Source organism: Conger conger, chromosome 11, assembly GCF_963514075.1.
Source record: "Conger conger chromosome 11, fConCon1.1, whole genome shotgun sequence".
Lineage (NCBI taxonomy): Eukaryota > Metazoa > Chordata > Actinopteri > Anguilliformes > Congridae > Conger > Conger conger.
In genome coordinates this window covers 46690111-46708461 of record NC_083770.1, presented here as the reverse complement: position 1 = coordinate 46708461, position 18351 = coordinate 46690111, and the positions used below count along the sequence as shown (strand labels likewise).

The following is an 18351-nucleotide window of genomic DNA, read 5'->3' as shown; positions in this document are numbered from 1 at the left end:
ACGTGTACAGAAGAGACCGCCAAGCCGGGCTTCCCCAAAACCTGCTGCTCCCTTCAAGACATCCCTCTCATCAGGTGTCTGTCACTCGTGTGCCTGCCTGTTGAGAGATGCCATGCTCAAGTACATTTTCCCTACAGTGTTTTACACCTGACGTGTGACAGGTGTAATGATACGCATACGCATTCTGCCCTTTCGTCATTTTATTTTTACGAGGACAATTTTATGAATATAATTACAATGTTTCTGTCGTCAACTGCTTTTTGTTTTCCTTGGTCGATCTGTTCGATGTCTGTTGCTCAGTAGTTGTTATACCAGCTATCCCCAATGTGTTTGTGTGCTTGTGAGTGGGCGAATGAGGAGCATCAATTGTACAGCGCTTTGGATAAAGGCGCGATATAAAATGCTGACCATTTACCATGTTGATTTCAGTGTGTATCTAACCATGGTGTTTATTTAGCTGCGTGAAGCAAATGACTGTTCTGCTGATGCCGGTTTTCCCCCTCTTTCCTGTGTTCCCCCTCTTTCCTGTGTTTTCCCCTCTTTCCTGTGTTCCCCCTCTTTCCTGTGTTCCTGTGTTTTCCCCTCTTTCCTGTGTTCCTGGGTTTTTCCTGTGTTCCTGTGTTTTCCCCTCTTTCCTGTGTTCCTGTGTTTTTCCCTCTTTCCTGTGTTTTTCCCTCTTTCCTGTGTTTTCCCCTCTTTCCTGTGTTCCTGTGTTTTCCCCTCTTTCCTGTGTTTTCCTGTGTTTTCCCCTCTTTCCTGTGTTCCTGTGTTTTTCCCCTCTTTCCTGTTCTTCCCTCTTTCCTCCCGTGTCCCACAGTAAGTGTGGCTCATTCCCCCCGGAGAGCTGTCTGTTCAGCCTGATTGGCAATGTGGGAGCCTTCATGGGTGAGTGCCACCATGTTCAAAACCCTGCCTGGCATACCGCCACATACCACCACATACCATCTAATCACAACAATGGCACGGAACAATAACAAGGGTGTTTGAAAAGAGCTCCATGTGTATCATTAATGGATTGCTGTTCATGCACGTCACAAACTGTGTGACCATGACTCCTCTGCTATGTTGGAGGACAAGCTGTCCATGGAGCTCAATGTATTCTACTGTTTTTTTAAATCACAGGTCAATGAAAAAACGTATAAATACAGTGATAACACAGATTCATTACGGTTAATAATTGTCACATGATTAAGAATGATTTATACTGTATGTACAGTACTGCGCAAACATCTTAGGCACATGTAAAATAAACATCTTGAGACCAAATTCATATTAAATACGTTAGGTAATTTCGGACTTCTAACGGTCAAGAGAGGAAGAGCAGCAACAAACACCTTCAAACCACAAACACTGTTTATCCCTCGCCCTTCTCTGTAAACGCGCTGACGTTGAAATGCTGTTGGCTGCGGCAATTAGAACCAATTTTCAACCAATGAGCTTGAATTATTGTACAGCTATACAATGTTTTGGTACAGAATTTCAGGCCGTAAACTGTATATTTTGAAACCCGAATTGAAAGACTATAAACACAGGCAGAGGGTAAGTCAACCTGTCAGTGAGCCTTTTTCAATAATAGGAAGGGATTTATTATGGTCTTGTAACAATGTTTTAACACAAAAATCTTACATTGTACCTTTTAAAAATTATAGGTTCCCAAAGAATAGTACACAGTACTGTAAGTATCAGTGTGGGTCTTTTACCAGCTCACGTTGATAAACTGTGCGGGTGCCTTAATATAACAGCATAACTACAGTAGAGACACTAGAATAGGCCACACAAAAGCAGTTTGCCTCCCATCCAATAGCTCAGCAATGTTCAGATAGATAGTCAAATTAACTGACTAAAGTGCGAATGAAACGGTTAGTTTCACAGAAAATAAGCTCTGTTTCTGGCAGTGTTGAACTGTGACATCCCTCCTTCTCTTTCTGTCCCTCTCGCACTCCACTGTTGTAATCCTCAATTCCTCGTTCTTCTTTTTGTGCTGCTATTGTTGTCCCTCGAATGAAAATTCGAATGTGCTTTATTTATTTGCCTCCATAAACCTTTTTTTTTTTGCCGAAGCAATTGTGATACATTCGTGACAAACAACAAACCTCCACAAGCAGAACAGGGAGGGAAAACGTTTTTGTCATATTTGCACATATTTACAATCTACACAAGCCCATGTACTAACAATAAGCACACAAACACGTCAAAGGGCGTTCCACTTATAATAATTTACTGCTGCCAGTAAATTATATAAACACAGATGACACAGTGTGCCAATATTTAGTCCACACCCTCTATTAATCTATTGCACTCGCGATAGTATCTATTGTAGCATCTTCTTCCCCTGGAAGATATTCTCATGTATTTGGTTCCAATTTGATTATTGGATGGGGAATTGATTTGAATTGAATTTGAGAAAATATCGATGAAGCCTCCAGCCCTCTGGTGTCATTCTTTTCTTCTCTTTTGGCATTTATATAGCGCCTTTATCCAAAGCGCTTTACCATTGATGCTTCTCATTCACCCATTCATACACACACTCACGCACACCAACGGCGATTGGCTGCCATGCAAGGCCCCGACCAGCTCATCAGGAGCATTTAGGGGTTAGGTGTCTTGCTCAGGGACACTTCGACACAGCCCGGGCGGGGAATCGAACCGGCAACCCTCTGACTGGCATGCGAATGGCATTACCACCTCAGCTAATGTTGCCCCCTTATTTTATCCTCCCTGGTCTCCTTATTACTCGTCTGACCTGGAAATCGATCGAGGTCCGCCATCTTTTATTTCTCTTTCTTTTTCTGCCATCTTTAAGGACATACCAACCTTTAAATGTTCCTTGAAGGAGCTAGGAGGCTCCCAAATAATTGATGTGCAATGAAACACGAGCGCAAGGAGGCAAGGAAAGGAGGGAAGGGATTGAAATGCACTCACTCTCTTTCTCTCTTTCTCTCACTCACTCTCACTCTCTCCCCCCTCTCTCTCCCTCTCCCTCTCTCTCCCTCTCCCTGTCTCCCTCTCCCCCTCTCTCTCCCTCTCCCTCTCCCTCTCTCTCTCTCCCTCTCTCCCTCTCTCTCCTCTCTCCCTCTCTCTCCCTCTCTCCCCCTCTCTCTCTCCCTCTCTCTCCCTCTCTCTCCCTCCCTCACTCTCCCTCTCTCTCCCTCTCCCTCTCCCCCTCTCCCTCTCTCCCTCTCGCTCCCCCTCTCCCCCTCCCCCCGCTCCCTCCCTCTCTCTCCCTCTCTCCCCCTCTCCCCCTCTCTCTCCCCCTCCCCCTCCCCCTCTCCCTCCCCCTCCCCCTCCCCCTCTCCCTCTCTCCCTCCCTCTCCCTCCCTCTCCCTCCCTCTCCCTCCCTCTCCCTCTCCCTCCCTCTCCCTCTCCCTCTCCCTCTCTCCCTCTCCCTCCCTCTCCCTCTCCCTCTCCCTCTCCCTCTCTCCCTCTCCCTCTCTCTCCCTCTCCCTCTCCCTCTCTCCCTCTCCCCCTCTCTCTCTCCCTCCCCCCTCCCTCCCTCAGTGGTGATGGTGTGCCTGCTGCGGTATGCCCAGCTGATAGAGCAGGGCCAGCACTGCTGGATTAACACCAGCGGTCTGGCCTCAGGCTGTGTGAACGCCCTGGGCCTCGTCATGGTGGGAAACTTCCAGGTCAGTCCGGCAGGAAGTGAGTCACGGCAGTGCTCACCGCATCACGCGCACTGCACCGCACATACGCTCGCCGAGCACTTTATTAGGAACATCTTTACTTTATTACACCTACTTATTCATGCGATTAGCTAATCAGCTGATTGTGTGGCAGCAGTGCAATGCATACAGTCATGTAGATACGGGTCAGCAGCTTCAGTTAATGTAACCGGCAGAATAGGGGAAAAATGTAATCTAAGACCGTGGAATGATTGTTGGTGGCAGACAGGGTGGTTTGAGTATCTCAGAAACTGCTGATCTCCTGGGATTTTCATGCACACTAGTCTCTAGAGTTTGCAAAGAATGGTGCAAAAAAATACCAAAAAACAGTGAACAGCAGTTCTGCAGACAGAAACGTATTGTTAATGAGAGACATCAGAGGAGAATGGCCAGACTGGTCAAAGCTGACAGGAAGTAATGCAAATAACCACACATTACAACAGTGGTGTGCAGAAGAGTATCTCTGAACACACAACGCATCATAACTCTTAAGTGGATGGACTACAGCGGTAGAAGTCTAATAAATACCTCATTCGGTGCTCGGTGAGTTTATGTGGTACTGGGGCAGTGACACAGTTTTTGTTGTTTTGCACTAAAACTGTTAAAACAATGAATATGAAGTTAAAGCGCAAACTGTCCGTTTTAATTTGAGGATTTTATTCAAATCTGTATTGGGAGGACTGTATACAGTAGAACCTCAGAAAACCGAACACGTCGGCGATGAAGGTCGTTCGGAACACACTGACATTTTCAGAACTCTGAAAATGAAGTTTAAAATGTAAGCTACATCAATTTTAGGAAATATTTAAACTCTGTTCAAATTTAATTCAGTTAATTGAGTCGTAATAAGCCAATATCCTCTTGGTATGGTTCCAACACTTTTGCACTTAATCTGAACATTAACTATCACTTAAATGTAATAATTAGTATATTCACCCATGCGATATATTGTGAATTGTAGCAATAAATAAATAAATAAACAAATCAGTATATTTTCTATATATTACATTTTTGTAAGGGTAAGAATAACCTGTAGATGAATTCCTTCACTTACTGTCATGCACTTAATGTGGTAAAAATCTTTCTAAACCTGGTTGTACATATATCGTGTGTACAGTGGCGTGCAAAGATTTGGGCAGTCCTGGTTTAAATGCACTGAATATGTATGTGATTGAAAGCAAACCTGAGCCCTAAATGGTACAGAGTTAAACATGAGACCTTTCTACAAATTTTAAAGCAAGATTGCTTTTTATTTTCATTTTCTGCTGTTTATATATATATATATTTTTTTTTTAAAGAAAAGAGCCCTGTGCAAAAGTTTGGGAACCCTTTTGGATTATTCTTTGTTACTTTTTAAAAACATGATTACTAAGGCCCAGACCCAGGTGATTTACTCGTTAGGGCTTCAGTGAGTCAGGTGAATATAATTCCAGGGCTGAACTTTTCTTTCTGAAGTAACTCTGTGCCTTCTAAAGTATCCAACTGCAGTGGCTGTTCTGTCTGGTGTTAACAACCATGAGTTCCTCTAAGCAGTTGTATATTTATATATATATATATATATATATATATATATATATAATTTATATACATTTATTTAATTTATATACATTTATATATATATATATAAATGCCATGATCTACCCGTCTAACTAACAGCAGTAGCTCATAGTCTGTTAAGCGCATATGGCTGCGTGAGTCATCGCAGACAATCGAGGCAGCGTTGACGGGTTGGAATAAAGACCTGAGACCCCCCGGCTTCCCTCCCTCGCAGGTGGACCACGCCAAATCGCTGCACTACGTGGGGGCGGGCGTGGCCTTCCCCGCCGGGCTGCTGTTCGTGTGCCTGCAGTGCGTGCTGACGCACCGCGTGGCGGCCACTGCGCTCGATCACTGGATGGCCTACATGCGCCTGGCCCTGGCCGGGGGCGCCGTGGTCTCCCTCGTCCTCAGTATCCTTACCGCGGGGCGGGGCGGGGCGGGGCGGGGCGGGGCAGGGCAGGGCTGGGGGTTGGGGTTTGGGGTGGGTTTGAGGGCTAAGAGCCGTTTACCGTTTGCCGATGTATGGTCAGCCACTATCGCTGCCTCGTCACCAACGTTCGACCAGTGCCCGTCTCTGATATCGTACGCTGATGCTCATAAAATGTGCCGCCTGTAGCGCAGCGGTTGAGGTGCATGACTGGGACCCGCAAGGTCGGTGGTTATAATCCCGGTGTAGCCACAATAAGATCCGCACAGCCGTTGGGCCCTTGAGCAAAGGCCCTTAACCCTGCATTGCTCCAGGGGAGGATTGTCTCCTGCTTCGTCTAACCAACTGTACGTCGCTCTGGATTAGAGCGTCTGCCAAATGCCAATAATGTAATATAATGTAATGTTACGAAACGTAACAGGAGGCATTGCCGAAGGGGGAGCCGTTTGCGTTTAATTAAATTAAAGATAACTGATGTTCGGCCAATGAGAACGTTCCATGTTGTCGTGCCAACTGCGCCAGCGACGAGGTTCAGAGTTCACCGCAATGCCTCGGCGATGCAACCATGATCGTCGCCGCGGCGACGAATCGTCCGTGTTGGTGGCGGTCGGCCGCGGTGCAGCATCACTCTGGAATGTTCAGTCTTTTATTCCGCCGCTGAAGACGAAGCGGCGTGGAGAAACGGGAATGATGTCAGCGCCCGGAGGCGCGGCTGTCAGGTGAACAGTGAGTCATTCACCACACGCCTAGCTCCGCAGGGCCGTGATTGACAGCTGATTGAACCGCAAATACCTAAACGCCACAGCTATTTAGGCCTTGAGCGTGACACTCTGCCTCGAAGGGAAACCGGAGGAGGGCCGTGCATTACATTACATAACGTAACTGGATACATGTATTATTTTTTTATATATATATTTTTTTTTAATGATTTGTTTTCCGATTTTATTTTATTTATTTTTTCCTCCCAATTTGTTTGCCGATTGTACCCCCCGCTTACTTAAATTGGCCATGCTGTTTGAGGAAACACTCACGCTTACGTATGCGGTGATCCTCCCTGCCGGGTCCCTCCCCCACCCCAATTATGCCGCTCCCTTATGTGCGGGCCGGACTGGGACCAGGGTTCCAGTGACAAACTGATGCCCCTGCATCAAGGTCCGATGTTTACTCCACAGCTAGGTGTTTTAATGAGACAAGGGTACAACTGCAGAATCTTTACATTGCATTACATGAATGGCATTTGGCAGACGCTCTTATCCAGAGCGACGTACAGTTGATTAGACTAAGCAGAAAGACAATCCTCCCCTGGAGCGATGCAGGGTTAAGGGCCCAACGGCTGTGCGGATCTTATTGTGGCTACACCGGGGATCGGACCACCGACCTTGCGGGTCCCAGTCATGTACCTTGACCGCTACGCTACAGGCCGCCCTCTGACGGATCTGACCCACAACCTTTGAGTGACAAGCCCAGATCCCTGTCCCAGTACTGCACTACATCCGATCAGCAGGTCTGATGAGGTTGAGGGAACTTGCTTGTGATAATGGGACGTGCTGAGAGCTGAAGACATGCTGGTTCAGTCGATGCGGGAATGAGGCAGACGCGATTTAAGCGTGATGACCTGTGCGCCTCTTAACCGTCTCCAAGGGTCAGGACTCACTGAGCCAAAAGGCTGGAGCACGCAGACGTACAGGGCTGGAGGAACACGTGTTAATCTGCACTGCAGAAAATCCAGTCTGGCAGGTGTTTGGAACTTCAGATTTGGAATACTGTCACGTCCGCAGTTTACTGGATGCATTCCATTCATTTTTTATGCGGTACGTGATGTTGTATTTGCGTAGAATAAATCCTGCGCTTAATTTTATGCAAACAAATTCTGCCCAGCGCAGTTCGCCTGGCTCACGAAACTCGGATCGAACTTTCAAACCTTCGTAGGTCTTGCAGATCAAAATATTAATGAGGATTCAGCAACTGCATTGCCTATTTCTTACCATCAAATGTTTTCAGAAATGCATTTTACATTTTGTTTGGGTGGCCTAGTTATACATTTTAGTGGACTGTTTAGGAATGAGAAGGTTGATCAATAGTGTGCACTGCAGCTACCCAATCAGGTGCCATTTTTTAATTTATTTGTTAATTTTTATTTAACCATTATTTAACATTGAGATCAAAATCTTTTGAAAGGGGGACCTGACATGAAACACAAAGTTACACAAGGGAGCAGTGACAAAATGTACAAACATCAAATGAGGTATAACGATAATTAAACGTACAGCAGAGGTTACTGGAGCATACCTCAGTCACAGAGACACAAGAGACATGTGTAAAGACCAGAATTGAAAGTTTAAAATTTAAAGTTTAAAATTCTTTTGAATATTGTTCCAACTAGTTATTGTTTTGTAGATGAATGTGTACCACGTAAAGTGTTACTGTAAACCACATCCAAAGCTGAAGAGGAAAAATTTTGTCTCCGTAATCTAAAACGGTAAAAATGTAGCTATGGAGAGTCTCTTCTTAACCTTATAACTAAAACCAGATTTATACTTAAAATAGAAGCCCAAATTTGTTTGCAAGTTTCTTAATAAATTAATATATTAATATACAAAAATAATTCATATATAAATTAATTAAAACTAAAGCTCATCATCAAGCCAGATCCCAAGGAATTTATAGCAAGGAATATTTTCAATACACTTGCCGCCAACAGTAATGATTGTGAATGATTGAAATCACCAGACATTTAGTTTTGGCTCCCCACCTCCCCACCTTCAAGCGCAAGCTGAAGACACACCTCTTCAAGCAGCACCTCTCCCCGTCCCTCCCTACCTCCCTGTGAACCTTAATTGTTGTCTCTGTGACATGCTTTGTGTATCGGTATTTTTAGTTGGCTAGGTAAGCAGTGTTTGGATAGTTCACTTTGGTCACTTTTGCTGTTTGTTTGTTTATTTGTTCTCAAAAAAAAAAGGCCCTCGTCCTTATCTTTGTTGTACAGGTAGCAGTTGAAATTGTACTTCCCTCTAGGGTCTTTCAGCGAACTTATCCCTGGTTATGGGTATGCACTTTGTTGTACGTCGCTCTGGATAAGAGCGTCTGCCAAATGCCAATAATGTAATGTAATGTCTGTATTAAGGACCAGCTGCAGGTCCAAAGGTGCAATTGAAGTAAGCTTGAGCAAGGATGGGGGCACCGCAATAACGGACATATAAATGGATATTAGAATGTGTGAAAGATTATTAATATAAACACTAAATAATACAGGGGCCCAGGGTGGAGCCTTGAGGGACTCCTTTAGTCACTTCCAAAAAGGATGACTTGTGGCCATCCACAAAAAAACCCACTGGGTTCTATTCAAAATGCACTTTGAAAACCAATTAACTAAAATCAATCAATGTAATTTAATCTCCCAATTAAGATGGAGTGGTCAACTGTATCAGTAGCCTTAGAAGGTAGAGAAAATGGGAGACTTATCGTCGAGGGCTTATGTCATTGATTACTATGGATTACTATGGAGGCTGCAGTGGTTGTACTGTGGCCAGACCTGGAACCAGATTGTATTTGCGACACACCACACCAGGCAACAGAGGTAATTGCAGTCATTTCAAATTGTATTTATAGTTATACTATATAATTATATGATTTAAAAAAAAAAGAACAATGTTCTTCAATGTTTTATAGTGCTGTGATTTTATTGCCTGTCACCATGGCTACCATTGTCAGCGCTGCACATCAGAAGGTCCAAGAATGTGCAGAGCATGATGGGTATTTCCACCCTGCGATGTGTGGGGAGGGGCTGAGAGGCAGCAGAATGAGGACAGCACACATCGTAGAACAAACACGTATCCCCGGAATTTAGGTATGCAGGTCACTAGCATTGAAGCTTAATTGGTACCTCGATGTCTCAAGGTATGCTAGTCACTAGTTTTGATGCTTGATTGATAGACTAGAATTGTTTGCCTGGCACACTGACCTACATGTGCCCGGGCAAACAAAATACCGGAAGCTTCGCCGCGGGGTCTTTACACATCTTTCACATTCACCCGGAAAGGAGGAGGAGCGCGATTCACGCGCGCGATTTCACGTAACGGTTCCCGTTCGGTTCCTTAACCGGCGACCTCCCTCCACCAGGCGGCGTCTTCTTCATCCACGAGAGCTTCGTGCTGCAGCACGCGGCGGCCATCTGCGAGTGGGTCTTCACCGTGGACATCCTGGTGTTCTACGGCACGTTCACCTACGAGTTCGGCACCGTCACCAGCGAGACCATGATGGCGGCGCTGAGCCGGAACCGCGCCCGGGGGTCGGGCGTCGTCATCGGGCCCGGCGGCAGGTCGGTGCCGCTCGGGGGCGGTACCAAGGGCTTGAAGTCCCCCGGGAGCAGTAACGCCTCCACCCACCTCAACTGCACCACAGAGAGCGTCGCCATGTTGTAGGCCGGGGATCTCGACCTCGGGACTCCAGAGGGCCGCAGAAACGCCTGGCCGGTTTTGGGTGCGATGCGACGCGTTAAGACGCGTGATTTCAAATCGCCGACGCACACACCGGACTTTGTTCTCAAGGCCATTGAAATCCGCCCCTCCCAGATTGGAGTTTGAGATTCCTGCTGTCGACACTCTCCACACTGTTCTTCTACTGGCCATCCCAGCAGTGCAGGTCAGTGTAGGGCTTAAAAGTGCTTTTTCATGGGTGACGAGAAACAGCAGTCAGTTTGGAGACGGCATCGACTGGGCACACAAGGACATGTATGCTGTCCTCTTGCTATTGGGTTTTTATTTAGTCATCCCCCCTAAACACTTCATTTTTTACCCCAATGATGTTCAGCCAGGGGGCGTATTGGAAAAGGCTCGATTTCACAGGCCCTTTGAAGGTTTTATAGCGCACTATAAGCGGTGTGTGTGTGTCCCATTACGCTTCAGTTCATTCTGCCTTTCTTTTGCTGCGCACAAGGTCTCTCTCGACACACCTGTGTACACTCTTTCACGAGTACACCGTGTTCCCGAGGCAGAGTATTTTACAAATTTATGCAGGCATCAAAAGAATTTATTTTCGGTAATAGGTGGGGGGGCCTCGTGTCTTTCAGGCAGAACGTCTGTCAAATCCTTCTGTGTTTTCGGGTTTTCGCCGCAGGGCGAAGGCAGTGTGTGTCAACGACAGGGAGGGGAACAGAGCCCAGTGTGTGCCGTGGGAGGGGATGGAACCCGCGCTGCGCTGGTGCAGGGGACTCGTACGCGGCCTGAGAGCCAGCCACCCTGCAGACTGCGCCACAGGCCTCGTCTTTCTGCTGCGTTAATCTGCTTGTTTTACTTATTCAAGGTTGAGTGTCCGTTTCTGATCAGCTCAAGACAGAGCAGATCATTTTGTGTGCCATGACGTATGTATTGGTCTGAAGCAGAAAAAACTAGACTGAATTTTTTTTCCCCAGTTTTTTTTATTTAATTTAAATCAATTTGTTACACCGACAATTCTTAATTGACAATGTTTAGGTTCTTTCGGGATGTCCAATGATGCATTCAGTGTACACTTGTGCAGAGGGTGTTCGTGTGTAGAAGGTTTTCATGTTGGGATCCTGTCCTATAGCCTTGGGGTGAGAATTTCCGTTCCTGGGGGACCGGTGTGTCTTCAGATTGTTGTTAGCAACTGCCAGAGCCAATGAGTGGAGCGGTTTGTAACCTTTGACGGCTCTATTGGAAGGCATATTTATTAATGTGGCAAATGATTGATTGTGAATGGGCAATATTGGGTTATCATATCAGTATTAATGATACAGCAATATACGAATCTGTCATATATTTACATGACTTTATGGCAATACGAAAAATCAACGACGCCGGAACAGTATACGGTTCTCAAATGCAATGTGTGGTTGTTTGGAATTTTAATACACTGTTTAGAGACCCGCGACTGTGTTGAACAGAGAGATACGATATTATACGTGCAGTGTGCATTGTAGGTACGTAATAACCTAACATGTCAAATGGGTTTATAAATACGGATCGAGCTAAAAATGCTAAGCGTTAAAGAAAAATTTAAAAGAGCTTATAAAGGCCTAATGCCAGCAGGTGCTCGCGCAGTCCAGACACTGAAATTCTGGTTAAGGCTTACACAGAGTAATGAACCATACCCGTAGTAAGAACACTGTAAAAGAAGGATTGCTCTTCTCTAACGAGTTCTCCTTCATGCTCTTCAGCGAAAGCTTCCGAGAAGAAAGATGTATTCAGGTTTTAAAATATATATTCGCAGCTATTATATTTTTGGCACTAGTGATGCGCGTCCTTGGACCGCCGTGAAGAAATGAAACGGCACATAATCTAGCTCAGCAGTGCCACCTTGTGGGATTTGTTTGTAACTGAAAATGCCCTGGATTATGGGGTACTGCAAGCGTTCCCACACGACAGCCTCCTAATTATAGCTTTAAAAACAGCACTTATAACTAAATAAGAAAACTTCTCTGCATTTTATTGACCTACGAAAAATATTGGTCATTAGCCTGGATTCACATTTGTCCTAATTTTGACTAACAATTAAAAACAATAATAAAAAGTGTAACATTTGCATTGACTTGGAAGTTTTAAGTTAAGGACAAATGTTAATGGAATAGTTCACTCACTGGTCACCTTTTGTTTCCATGGGAGCCGTAGCTTCATGATCGTTAATAGTATCACCAGGTTGAAATATTGCCACCACAACACTGTAATGCCACAGTGGTTTTTTTAAACTACACACAGACAAACGAGGGAATTAAGATTTTGTTACCACAATCTCTGACCGTGGTGCTCCTCCAGCGTGTCTGTAAATCAGCACTGTGTTTTGCAGCCAGTGGTCATTTGGACTTACAGCACATTCATCACTTATCCAGGAATAGGTCCCGACCAGCAATAGTTCATCAGTCATCAGCATAACTAATAAATGTGTCAGTGGCTACAATGCAAAAAAAAAAAGAAAGAAAAAAAAGTCAAATGTCTTTCACATATGAACAAAAGTCAACTGGGCAGTACTGGAGCAGTATTCTTTTGTGACAACAGGTAGCTCTCATAAAGTGTTGAACGATCTTGTAAAATCAATTTTTCCTGTTCTGAACATGGCAATGCCGCCCGTCGCTGAGGGTTGATGGTCGATGACTACAGTCGATCCGCAAATAGACAGCCATGTTACCATTCCAGCTCAGACTCTGCGGATTACCGTTCCTGCTGCAGAAGGACCAGTGCTCGAAAGAGGCCACCATGGCCCCTTGATGGGGTGGGGGAGGAAATGTTGTATTTGCCACCGTTGCAAAACAGTGCTGAAAGAAAGGGAAATATCATAACTGTGGCCAACTCAAGGGTTGTTAGGTCAGCCCCGCTGCCCACATTTCCCATGCAGAATACTGATGTTGCAGTGTGATGTGGTTATTTAGCATATACTCAATGAGCACTTTATTAGGTTTTTTATTAGTTTTTTTTAAAGTTTTTTTTTTTACTTCTACTGCTGTTGCCTATCCACTTAGAGTTATGATGCATTGTGTGTTCAGAGATGCTCTTCTGCATACCACTGTTGTAATGTGAGGTTATTTGCGTTACTGCCACCTTCCTGTCAGCTTTGACCAGTCTGGCCGTTCTCCTCTGACGTCTCTCATTTACAAAGCGTTTCTGTCTGGTGAACTGCTGCTCACTGGATTTTTTTGTTTTTGCACCATTCTTTGCAAACTGTAGAGACTAGTGTGCTTGAAAATCCCAGGAGATCAGCAGTTTCTGAGATACTCAAACCACCCTGCCTGCCACCAACAATCATTCCACGGTCAAAGTCACTTAGATCACATTTTTCCCCATTCTGATGGTTGATCTGAACTGAAGCTCCTGACCTGTCTCTACATGATTGTATGCATTGCACTTGTGCCATAAAATTGGCTGATTAGATAATCACATGAAGAAGTAGGCGTAATAAAGTAAAAATGTTCCTAATAAAGTGCTCGGTGAGTATGTATGTGGGCAGTAATCGGTTTTACACACCAACCACTTTGCTCTAAGTATTTCAGCAAAATAATATGTTTTACTCCAAAGCATAATTCCAAGCAACAGTAACCATTATTTAAAGGAATAAAGCCTTAACTTGTTTTTGTCATCATTACCATCTTCATTTGCAATATTATATTGCGCACTGCAGGAATAATGTTATCGTACGATAGAGGGTTTGACATCGGTGTACGCCACGTGGTGCGTACTCTCCAGTTATGCAACGGATTGATGGCAACGATCCATTTTCTGTGTCATTTGTGACAAAATGAATTTGTTTGCTAGTATCCTGCTGAAGTTGTGACTGCAGAACGTTTTACATTCTGAAGCGATGCAGTTATTGATTTTGCACATTTCCTTTGTTACGTGCTGCTAAGCCAATAGAATCTGTGAAGCCGTCGGCTGTCAAGCTTCCCGTGTTCAGTGTATGAATATGCGTTTACTATAAGTCAACAGTGGGAGACCGCAGACACGTGTACGTACGGCTTTATAAAGTACTCGTCTAAAGGACTACGCCGTAGGAGATGGGGTGAGAGAAATCAAAGCTTTAAGGTTCAATCAAGAGCTTCATCACCAGCATACATTGTGCGTGCCATGAACACCAGTTGGTATCTCTAGCCAGACTCCAGCAATATTGTCATTTACACTGCATGTGAATCAACTGGTTAAGCCAGCCATTTCTGATTTACTTCAGCAAATCTGAACTTGAAAGGCTGTGTCCTTCACTGATGGTGAGTGGGGAGATGACACTGTTAGTAATGATGTATTTTAGTTCCCACACAGTGCACTAGTTTTTGATCTGGTTGTTGAATGTCTGTCTCGGTGGCAGATGAAAGCATGTTCGACAATGTTCGTCTTCTGAAAAATACCAATGTGAACGTGATGTCCAAGATGCAACTTGCGATGATGTGATTTCTTGGATGTACATTTGCTTGTGAATTGTGTTGCGCCTTAAGGAAATGGGAGGGATGTCCATTGCCCATCCACACCTTTTTCTATTTTATGATATCATTGAGTATAGTGGGGAAAATGGTGTCCAAATATATTCAAACCAACAATAATACAGAGAATACTTTTACCTTTTTTTAAATAATCGCCTGAATACGCAGTTTATCTGCTATTAAGTTACTTATTTAAGTTTTCAAGAGATTTATATTCAAATACAAATTCAAATAAATGAAATCCTATAAATGAATGCTGCGAGTCCTGTTTCTATGTGCACGTATACGCTTGTGTTTGAACACAAACTGATGTATGACGCATATTTGTTGACGTGTAGAGACGGTTTCGTTCTTTTGTTTTAACCTGGCGACTAACCCGTCCCTGAGAACACACCCTAGAGTTTGGATTCCACAGCGCAGGGAGCTCAGGTTGGCTATCGTACAACCCCATTTTCTTTTAACAGAGTTGCTGCCCCCGGCATTATCTAAATATTCACACCTCAACCAGTGACGTTACACCCTCACTCACCTCGTGAGGGCATGTGACAAACACGACGGCGCTCAGGACCTGCACGGTGCTCAGGACCTGCACGGTCCTGTGAAAACGGGAGCTTATTTTTAGCGGTGGGGTAGCAGCGGGGTCTGCTGATGCCAAACTCCAGTCCAGAAGGGTTGCAGCACCTGCTCGGTTTCAGGGCCTTTCTACACGCCGAGCTCTTCGGATAGGCCTCTGCACCTCATTACAGGGCCTAAAGTGACTAATCTGATTCAAAGGAAACCACAAAAAAACCCCACTGGAAAATGCAGTCCTCCAGAATCGGAGTGTGAAATCTTTACCATAAAGATCAGCTTGGGATATCTGCCATAGGACTGATGAGCGCTGATCTATAATGGTGCATCAACGGCTGCCCACGTGCTGCCCTTTATAAATGCTCAGAGGCAATGAAACATTGTTCAGTACAGCCAACTTTCTCAATGATTGTTTTTAACAAAATACAAAAAAAAAACGGTTTAGTGCATTTACATTTTTTTTTTTTTAAACAACCACATTGGAATTCATGTTTCGATGGTATATAACAGGCCACCACTGTTTATGCACACCATTCTGGAACTGTAGTTTTGCTTTGGTCCACTGTTGTACACATGTTTTCATTTCCATATTCATATAACATTGCACAAAATATCTTTATACAACAATCTGAATATATTTTTATTACAGCATGGGCTACATTTACACCTATATACTTGTGTATAAATATAAAACGGTGCTGTGCCCCAATGTTTGAAACTTGATTCCGTGAATTGAAATAAAAGGAAACGCACGTTTCACGGCGCCCCTCGGTGGACTGCAGAGCCTCTGCAGTCACGTGTACATGGCTCCGTGTAGATTCTCTAACCTGTGTTCCTTCTGCTTCCTCCTCGCCTGAAACACACACGAGAATGCCCCCAAATGTCACCCACGCACTCCTGCAAGCGAGGCCAGCCTTCATTCGATTGGAAGACGTTTCTTGGGAGTTCTTTTCATTTTGTAAAGATGCCAGATATGCCCAGAAGCCCCTACGGTCTCTCACCTTGTCTTTCTTGAACTCCTCATACTCCTGATTGTCTGTGGGAAGCTCAAGGCGACACAGAGGGCAAGAGTTGGTCTGGGAAACAAGACATTGTTGTTAGAGCAGACAGATATCCTGTTTAGTAACCAAGCTTGGCAGCTATTATGTAGGCTTTGGTAGTGTTGACATAAATATTCTTATCAATACATGTTCAATGGATTCATTCAAGCCTGACCAAGTCAAATAAAGGCCACTATCAGGTAGACAAGGTGGGCGCTACACAGTCAAAAGTAACACGGTAAGCATGGCAAAATAACGAGACTATAACAGGCCGCAACCTGCCCATGGATACAGTAGGCCAACACGAGCCCAACCATACATCAGCGGTTGTCCATTGTTCCTGAATATGACGTCACTTTTTGGGAGTAAAATAATGAAGACTTGCTCTCACCTTCCCCAGCCAGGGCAGAATGCACCCGGCGTGAAAGAAGTGTTCACATGGCATCTTCCGGACCGTCTCCAGCTCCTCGAACTCCAGTAGACACACCGGACATTTCAGGCCCTTGTCTGAGGACAAACGGAAGAAATCGGGCCGTCAGTCGGTAAATCGGTTGTACGGGCGTGTTAAGCGATTTCAGGGTGGTCACCTGCTTGCTCCGGGGTGATGACAACCGTCGGAAGGTTCTGAGTGATAGCTCGGGCAGCGGGAGGAGGGAGGCGATTATCCCAATCTGATACTTCAAATGGGCCCAGGTCAATGTCCATGCCCTGCATTAGTGACCTGCAGGCAGAGCGAACATTGACAACTTCACGGCAATTTCCCCTCCCGGTTGATAAAAAAAATAAAATAAAATAAAAATAAAAACAGCATCGCCTACATAATCTACACTGTTACTGCCATATGTTCGGATGTTACGGATATTCATGACAGCGTAACAGGAGAAGACGAGACTTGTACCTTGCCAGTTCAAGCAAAGCGTTCTGTCGGTATTGCTCCTCTGGGTTGGTCGGTTCGCAGTCATGTTCGTCAAAATACGAGGCCATCACTCCGTCCGTCAACACTCACACTGCCGCTTCCGACTACAAGAAACAAGTAGCTAGCGAGTAAGTTTAGTCCAATCGATCCATAGCGGACCATGCCTTTCTGTGCTCAAGGGATCAAGCGAAATTAGGTTCCTGAGGACCACAATATTACCGTAACAAGTTAACACTTTCATCGAGCTGGAGTAGCTTACATCTAAGAAACACCACCAATTATATTCATTCATTGTTTATTTAATAGTTTGTTTACCTTTAATAACGCTTTCGTATTTTGTGGGAAAAGTTACAGAACCTCTCGATGCACCGTCATTCTACCGGGATAAACAAACGAGTCAATCTAACGACGTGCGGAAATGTTTTGCTGTATCCTATCAGCAGTCGACATTTTCAGACGTGAGCCAATGAACAGGAAGAAAGGAGGCGGGTACATACGGTGTCTGACTTGTTTGTCTGAGAACTCAATAGTGTATACCGGTAAGAGGAAACGCATGAGTCTAGCTATAAAATACAGTAAAATCTGCAAGATAGATGCAGGTATGTAAACATATGCATAGGATATAATGAAATACAATGAAAAACATATTTTTCAAATGGTATTTTGTGGTATTGTGCTTTTTATGGTGGTATTTTTCACTACTGTAAAGCGCTTTGTGCTGGGAATTCAAATAAGGTTAATGATATGTTGATAGTTATGGTTCATCATACCATAATTATGACAAATTGTTATGTCAGTTATGGTTATAAAACCCTGTGCTACTACTTGACAAATGCGCATACAGTAAATAGGGTCACACCCGAGGCAACAGTTGAAACCGTTGAGAAGTTCAGCGTCAGTTGTTTCCATCTTCCACAAAAAGAGAACTTAATTCGAATCACTCCGACTTTGTAAGAAGCTATCCTGTATGAACACTCATGTACATTAAAAATACATTGAAAAAATACATACATTAAATTGAATTTTCTTTATCAAGATCTATTCATTTGGTGAACAATCCGTTCTCAAGCAGAAGAACGGCAGCAGAACTGAATATCTGAAAATGTAAAGCCTGATATTCATGAGAAACAAAGCAATCAAAACCATGTTCTGAGCAGTGATCAGTTTCACAGTGAGTTATCTTTCTCTTACACTACATAAGAATAAAATGTCCCTTTTTTCCCCTTTACTCTGCTAATTGACATGCTTGTGAAACCAAATGAAAATTTCCACATTGTATG

General features: G+C 44.4%; 2 protein-coding genes across 3 annotated transcripts in view; one reads left to right on the top strand and one right to left on the bottom strand.

Annotated features, from left to right (window-relative positions):
- tmem150aa (transmembrane protein 150Aa) overlaps window positions 1–14295 on the top strand; it is a 20405-nt gene extending 6110 nt beyond the window's left edge. For both annotated transcript variants that reach the window (XM_061261817.1, XM_061261816.1), the window contains 5 exons: window positions 1–74; window positions 818–885; window positions 3499–3626; window positions 5434–5611; window positions 9748–14295. The exon at window positions 1–74 is cut by the window's left edge. In XM_061261817.1, coding sequence (XP_061117801.1) covers window positions 1–74; window positions 818–885; window positions 3499–3626; window positions 5434–5611; window positions 9748–10049 — 750 coding nt within the window. In that variant the 3' untranslated portion in view covers window positions 10050–14295. The remainder of the gene's footprint in view (window positions 75–817; window positions 886–3498; window positions 3627–5433; window positions 5612–9747) is intronic.
- A 1217-nt stretch (window positions 14296–15512) lies between these two features.
- rnf181 (ring finger protein 181) lies at window positions 15513–17565 on the bottom strand. Its single transcript, XM_061261592.1, has 6 exons — window positions 17387–17565; window positions 17054–17175; window positions 16743–16876; window positions 16547–16662; window positions 16117–16191; window positions 15513–15968 (listed from the first exon to the last, which is right to left on the bottom strand). The coding sequence occupies exons 2-6, from the start codon at window positions 17137–17139 to the stop codon at window positions 15909–15911; spliced, it is 471 nt and encodes a 156-aa protein (XP_061117576.1). The 5' UTR covers window positions 17140–17175; window positions 17387–17565; the 3' UTR covers window positions 15513–15908.
- Window positions 17566–18351: the final 786 nt, after the last annotated feature.

Coding starts and splice junctions, on each gene's coding strand:
- rnf181 (XM_061261592.1), bottom strand. CDS start 17,139: ATGGCCTCGTATTTTGACGAACATGACTGCGAACCGACCAACCCAGAG. Junction 16,663..16,742: donor CATCACCCCGGAGCAAGCAG/GTGACCACCCTG, acceptor GTTTGTCCTCAG/ACAAGGGCCTGAAATGTCCG. Junction 15,969..16,116: donor AGGAGTTCAAGAAAGACAAG/GTGAGAGACCGT, acceptor TGTGTGTTTCAG/GCGAGGAGGAAGCAGAAGGA.